Below are 5,953 nucleotides of genomic sequence, written 5' to 3'. Positions count from 1 at the left end.
CAGCTTTAAACTGAACCAAAATATTCAACGAACGCCAGATTTGTTTCTTGCACTTTGCTGCTAAATCAAACTCATATAATGTCTTAAAATGATTCCAAATTGTTATCTTATCAGATTACCTTATTCATGTTCACAGAAGAAGATCACGCACAGCACCTATTTTAAACACAGGAAAACTAAACACATGAATTAGAGGTCTGTCACTGGTGTAAAAAAACACTTGTTTGCCTTCAGAGCCTATCTGACTGAGCAGCACATATCAGGGGCCATGAGCTCTGTTGTGAGCTGGATATTTCCATGGGAACCAGCGGCAGCAAAAGGGGAGTGGGAGGATCCTGGTTCAGCAGCACAGAGGGTGTGTTTGTTAGATTTATTGGTTTCCTGCTTCATTTAAACTGTCTGTGTCTCTCAAACCGCCAGAACTGCTGACTCGCCATCTGCTATTATAAGAGCCCAAAAACCTTTCTGTGTTTCAACACCACAGCTGGAGCTTTCAGTTCATCCAAGTTCGAAACCACTTGTGGATTATCTTCAGAACACACGGTAAGAAAACCTTATTGTTTGTTTGGTTTATGGCATGGTTTTTTCCCACCTTTTTTTGAAAGCAACAACCCATATATGATTTGTGATTTTACAGAGTTTCCTGCCTTCTACCAAAGGACCCATGTGGGTGGTGGAGAAGCTGCGCGTGTCAGTGGAGAGATCTAACCTGCCTATCCCATCAGCAGAACTCAGCTTTAAAATCAGTGACATCATGTTAGGAGACAAAAGTGACAAATCTAAGAGGATTTCTCTATGTCCTAATATCATCACCCCCGACAACATCCCAGAGTTCTGCATCCCGCCAACGATTTTATCCTTGCAGGAGATGAAGAATACAGAGCAAAAAGGAGCAGCTCGCACGATCAGGGTGTCTCAGTGTGAGAAGGCTAAACCGGAAAAAGAAGTGGCGTTTCATGAGGCATTCAATCCTCACATCATTCAGGTAGAAAGTGTGGATGAGAGCCCCTGTGATGGTTGCAGTGATGAGGAGACAACCAATGCAGATCCTCAGAGCCAGGCAGCTCTGTCCCTTCCTCACCTGGCCAAAGCCCAGACCAGCTATGGCTTTTGCACCTTACTCGAGAGCCCCCATACCAGGAGAAAGGAGTCCATTTTCCATTCTGATCCAGGTTCCTCTCCACTGTTGCTGCCCAGGAGTCGATCCAGTACTTGCTCTAAAATTACCCACCCTGCCTCACCATGCTCCTCTCCATCTTCGTTCAGCCTTAACAGCCTGACCTCCAGGCTTTCCCCAAGAAGCTACACTATGAGCTGGCAGGCCCCTTTGGACAGTGACACAACTTCCTCCACTGAATCCTCACCTTTCAGCTCTCCGCTGCTGTCCAGGTGCCCCGCCAAGTCTTCCCTTTTTAAAGCACTGAGCCATGAACTGCTGCTGTCAAGGAACATAAGAAAAGCAATGGTGTCCCGGAACAACTCCCTGTCTACAGATGAGGGCAGCTCCACCGATAACAGCCCAAATATCATGAGGAGAGCATCAGAGGGGTTGGCTGAAGGCCTGCCCAGCAGTTGCAGCCTAGCACCACCCAACATCTTCCCCATGGACTTGACACTGCACAGAGAGAGGGCAATGAAGGAAAGAATGGTGCCTGTAGGAAAAGATGGCAGTCTGAGACTCTCAGCAGAATACTGTCCAGATAACCAAAGACTGCGAGTTCGACTGATCAGCGCGGAGGGCCTTTATCCCCTCTCTGTGGACCCTAAGATTATCAACTGCAGCGTCAGCATTTTTCTGGTCCCTGGAAAAGTCCAGAAGCAGCGCAGCACGGTAATAAGAAAGAGCCGCAATCCAATATTTAATGAAGATTTCTTCTTTGATGGTATCTCAGAGGAGGAGCTCAGCCAAAGATCTCTTCGCTTTAAAGTAGTGAACAAAATGTCCACCCTGAAAAGAGACTATCTCCTTGGAGACTGTGATTTGCCTCTGTCAAGCATTGTAACATTATAACCTTATTATTGAACAGAAATTGTCTGTACTGAAATATTTATATTGATTTATAAATTGTAAAGCAAGATTTTGTATTAATTAAACTATGAAAAACACTAAGAATGCTTGTCTTGAGTCATTTGCAAAACAGTGCTTGCAGCCTTAAAGGAACAGTTAAAACCAATTAGTCAACATACAGTAGGTTTTCCTGTATTAAGCTTTCATGATATAAACCACTGAGAAAAAAAGTGGTGTTACTATATAATAGCTTTTAAAGTAATTTGCAAATGTTTAAATGTTCATTCACAAGTTTTTGCATCTAGGCTTGTTAATGAGGGTGCATCATCAGCTGGTGTCAGACAGCCAAGTCTCATATTTCCTCTAAGCCTGTTGTTTTTTTTACCCTGACCTTTCTAATGATTAAAAATGTCAAGAGAAACCAAAAACCATGCGGGGGAGTTTTAATGCTGTCATTGTTGGGTATGCATAGCTTTTTTTCAGTGTAAAATGAACTCAAGCTTTCTACCAGTGCAACAAAACATTTAAAGTCATGTTTTGTGAACATAAAAAAAGAAGACACCGTGATACCTGAATTTTTCTATATAGAAAATAATTATTCAGATTGTTTTAGACACAAAGTTTGTTGCATGAAGTGTATATAAAATAACACAACACCCCCAGTTGTGTCTGGAAATATCAACCAATTCTTTTGAAAGGCCAAATTCAAAAGTAAATGTAGGGTTTAGTTCACAAAAAATAAAAAATAAAATACTTAGAATCAGTATTTTGATGAAACATATTTTTATGCATATTTATCAAACTAAACAGAGCAGCAGCTTGGACACCGGAAACAAAAATATCCTGGTGCGTTCAGTGATAAGAATCAGGCTGAAAAGAACCAGCTGCAATTGGAGCTACTAGTTAAAGATTAAAAGGTTTGCTGGGGCTCAGAAAAGCTCTCAGAGAGGACTCACATGCTGTGGATAGGCAGTATAATAAAACAACATCTGGTAATGTGAAGAAATTGGAAGCATTTATACAAACATAAGCATATTGTCAACAAAGGTATGATATTCTGCTTTAAATTATCCAAAGCTGTGGACAATAAGAATTCTGCAACAAATCTCATTAGTACTGCATATATTTGCTTTAATAGTCTATTTAATAATACATATTTTGTGAAGACAGCTATTGAGACAACTTTGAGAAGAAAAACAAATCTGCCCAAGCAGACAAAAATGACACTAATATGACTTTTTATGGCATCATGTCATATCGTGTCATATTGCAATAAATCATGTTTTATCATCAGATTTAGTGGAGTTTTGGTTTAGAGTCTTTAGAAGAGAATAATAATCAGTTTTGTAGATTTCTTTTTATTGTATATTATGTATGATTGAAAGTTTTGATGGGGTGGAATTTTCCTTTAAATTTCAGATGCCACTCCTGTTTGGTCATGGAGACCAGTTGTAGTTTAAAGTCTTCCCACGGTTCAAAGTTATGTCGTTTATTTTGGTTTTGGGTGTGGAGCATTATTTCACTGAATCTTAGATAAGTTTTATCTTTGGTGAAAATGCCAAAGATGATGCTTTGACTCAAAGGGGTTCATTTGATGACTAGATATGACTTAAAATAATATCTGTAGGAAGCGTCTGTCTCTTTACAAACTGCATATGGTGAATGTAAACGCCCAGCAGGGGAAGTACACTGGCTTCATCTTAAGTGCTTTAAAACAGTTGCCTGGTTACCTTTGTTCAACATGATGACTTTGTCCATCTAATGCATGTTTACAACATCTATCAGATTGGCAGCTGGAATGAACAGCTACATTTAGAACTGTAAAAAAATCATGCTTCAATCATGTGAACCCATTTAGGCTTTTATTTACATCAAAACCATTTTAGCACTCTTCAGATTCTTGAAATGGAAAGAAAATGTTTTTCTAGGAAGATATGGAAGTTATCACCTTCCCCTGCCATATCACAGTTTCCATTTTACAGCTCCCCACGTACGAGTTTGTTCAAACCAGTTCTCTTATCTTGTTTTCTGTTCTACCAGCTTTCCTTTTTGGTCCAAATAGTTTGACATGCATCTTTTGGTGTTACCCAATTTGCACCAACTTTTTGCGTTATCAGGGTGACGTCTGTTTACACAAGTGCAGCACTGAAAGGGCCTTTATAATGATCAGGGTTTTTCAGGCCTTGTGCATTGCATGTAATTTTCTTGATAGCTTAAATGTTGACTGCAAAAAATTTTCCAATTTTCCTTTAAGCTTAAAAATCAATATTAAATTTGGTTCACAGAAAAAAAGCAGACTTTTATAAATGTACCTGAATAAAGAGGTCAGATCTTCCATGATGTCAGCAGGGGAGCTCAGAGCATTTGTTGTTTCAGGGCCGTGACATCACTGTTTATGACCCCCGTGTTAAGCTAACACTGTGTTCAGCACAGCTTCTGTGGAAGTAATTACAGGGCAATCTAATATATTTTAACTTCATCATTACTCTGAGGCAAAAACCAGGCAGACTAAGACCAGATCTGACTGGAACAGACACTCTTAGACATGCATACGTGCATACGTGCATGTGCAATTAAAACACAAATAAATACTATGAATATTTTATGATCAAACAATTACTGCAAATTTTTTTTATTGTGTTTGAAAATGTATTCCTAATGATGACAAAAACTGTTTAAATGTAATCCTATGATATTCCTTTTAAAAACCCTTGTGTGTAGATGCTACTAATAAATTAGATTGTTTCAACAAACATGGTTCCTTTTATTTTCAGCGACTAGTTTATTTCTGCCTTTGGGCATCTGTTTTAATAGCTAGAACATAGCAAAATTAAATAGATGAAACTGACCTAATGGGGCAGCCTAACATATGGTTTTCTGTAAAGACTTTTTGCAGTTTATGAGAAGACAAAAGAACAGACCGTGGTGTGTCTGCACGTAGCAGACTCATCACTTAGCCTGTGCACCTGCCCTGTGTGTTACACCACCCACTCAATCACCTCTGGCACTGCATGGAGCTGAGTCCAGGCGTGATGTGTTTAGTACATAACAACCAAACATTCTGCAGGTTGGACGTCCTTGCATCAGATTAGACTTAAAAAAACAGAACAGAAGAGTTTGCCCTTGCCTAACCCTGCAGAAATGCTTAGATTCTACATGAAGCGGTCAGAGCGATAGAGGGGTCAGACAAAAATAGGTTTTTGTATCTTATATGTTGTGGTTAGCTCTTGGAATGACATCAGTTTGGAGAAAAAGCATTAACTTCAAAACTGATAAGCTATTGACTAGTCCAAGCAGGACTGAGACCAAAGTGGATTGCTGCTGTCATAAAGCAACTTCAACCTCCAGCTTCCAACACTATTTAGCTTAGTTGAGTTTATCTTAGCTCATATTTAAGATATTGTTAGATTGTTAGATTGTTGGATTCCTAATTGTTGTTTAGTTCAACTTGGCTCATGTTTAGATATGTTTGGTTTCGTGATTTTATTTAGATTAACCTATACTTAATTTAGATTATACATAATTGATGTTTTTTCTGTGTTTGATTATGTACCTGCTGTATTTGATTCTGTTGTTGTTTCTGTATAGTAAAGCACTTTGGATCGCCTTGCTGCTGAAAAGTGCAATATAAATAAATTTCACTTCACTTCACTTCACTTAAACCTTTTGAGGTGTGTCAATTTCACATTACACATTTATTTTATTTTGTAATCTATGGTTATTTGCAAACACTTATAGCAGAGGCAGCGAGCCATAGCTCTTCATGTACAGCTTGGGGCATTTCTGGTTTGAATACTATATTCTTGCAAGAAAAATCTTGTATTGCAAACTGATAACAGTTAACACTTTATAAAATAGCATTTACATGAACCACTATTACTATTTTTTTTTAAGTCTGGAGATGTTTGAAGATGACAGCAATCCACTTCGGTCTTGGCCCAGCTC

At 38.8% G+C, this 5,953-nt stretch overlaps 1 protein-coding gene across 1 annotated transcript; it reads left to right on the top strand.

Annotated features, from left to right (window-relative positions):
* Positions 1-333: 333 nt before the first annotated feature.
* c2cd4a (C2 calcium dependent domain containing 4A) lies at positions 334-2,059 on the top strand. The gene is made up of 2 exons (XM_017405746.3): positions 334-543; positions 638-2,059. The coding sequence occupies exon 2, from the start codon at positions 665-667 to the stop codon at positions 2,009-2,011; it is 1,347 nt and encodes a 448-aa protein (XP_017261235.1). The 5' UTR covers positions 334-543; positions 638-664; the 3' UTR covers positions 2,012-2,059.
* The last annotated feature ends 3,894 nt before the right edge of the window (positions 2,060-5,953 follow it).

The sequence above is a fragment of the Kryptolebias marmoratus genome, linkage group LG11, assembly GCF_001649575.2.
Source record: "Kryptolebias marmoratus isolate JLee-2015 linkage group LG11, ASM164957v2, whole genome shotgun sequence".
In the NCBI taxonomy this organism is placed as follows: Eukaryota; Metazoa; Chordata; class Actinopteri; order Cyprinodontiformes; family Rivulidae; genus Kryptolebias; species Kryptolebias marmoratus.
This window is presented reverse-complemented; position numbering and strand designations above follow the sequence as displayed.

Coding starts and splice junctions, on each gene's coding strand:
- c2cd4a (XM_017405746.3), top strand. CDS start 665: ATGTGGGTGGTGGAGAAGCTGCGCGTGTCAGTGGAGAGATCTAACCTG.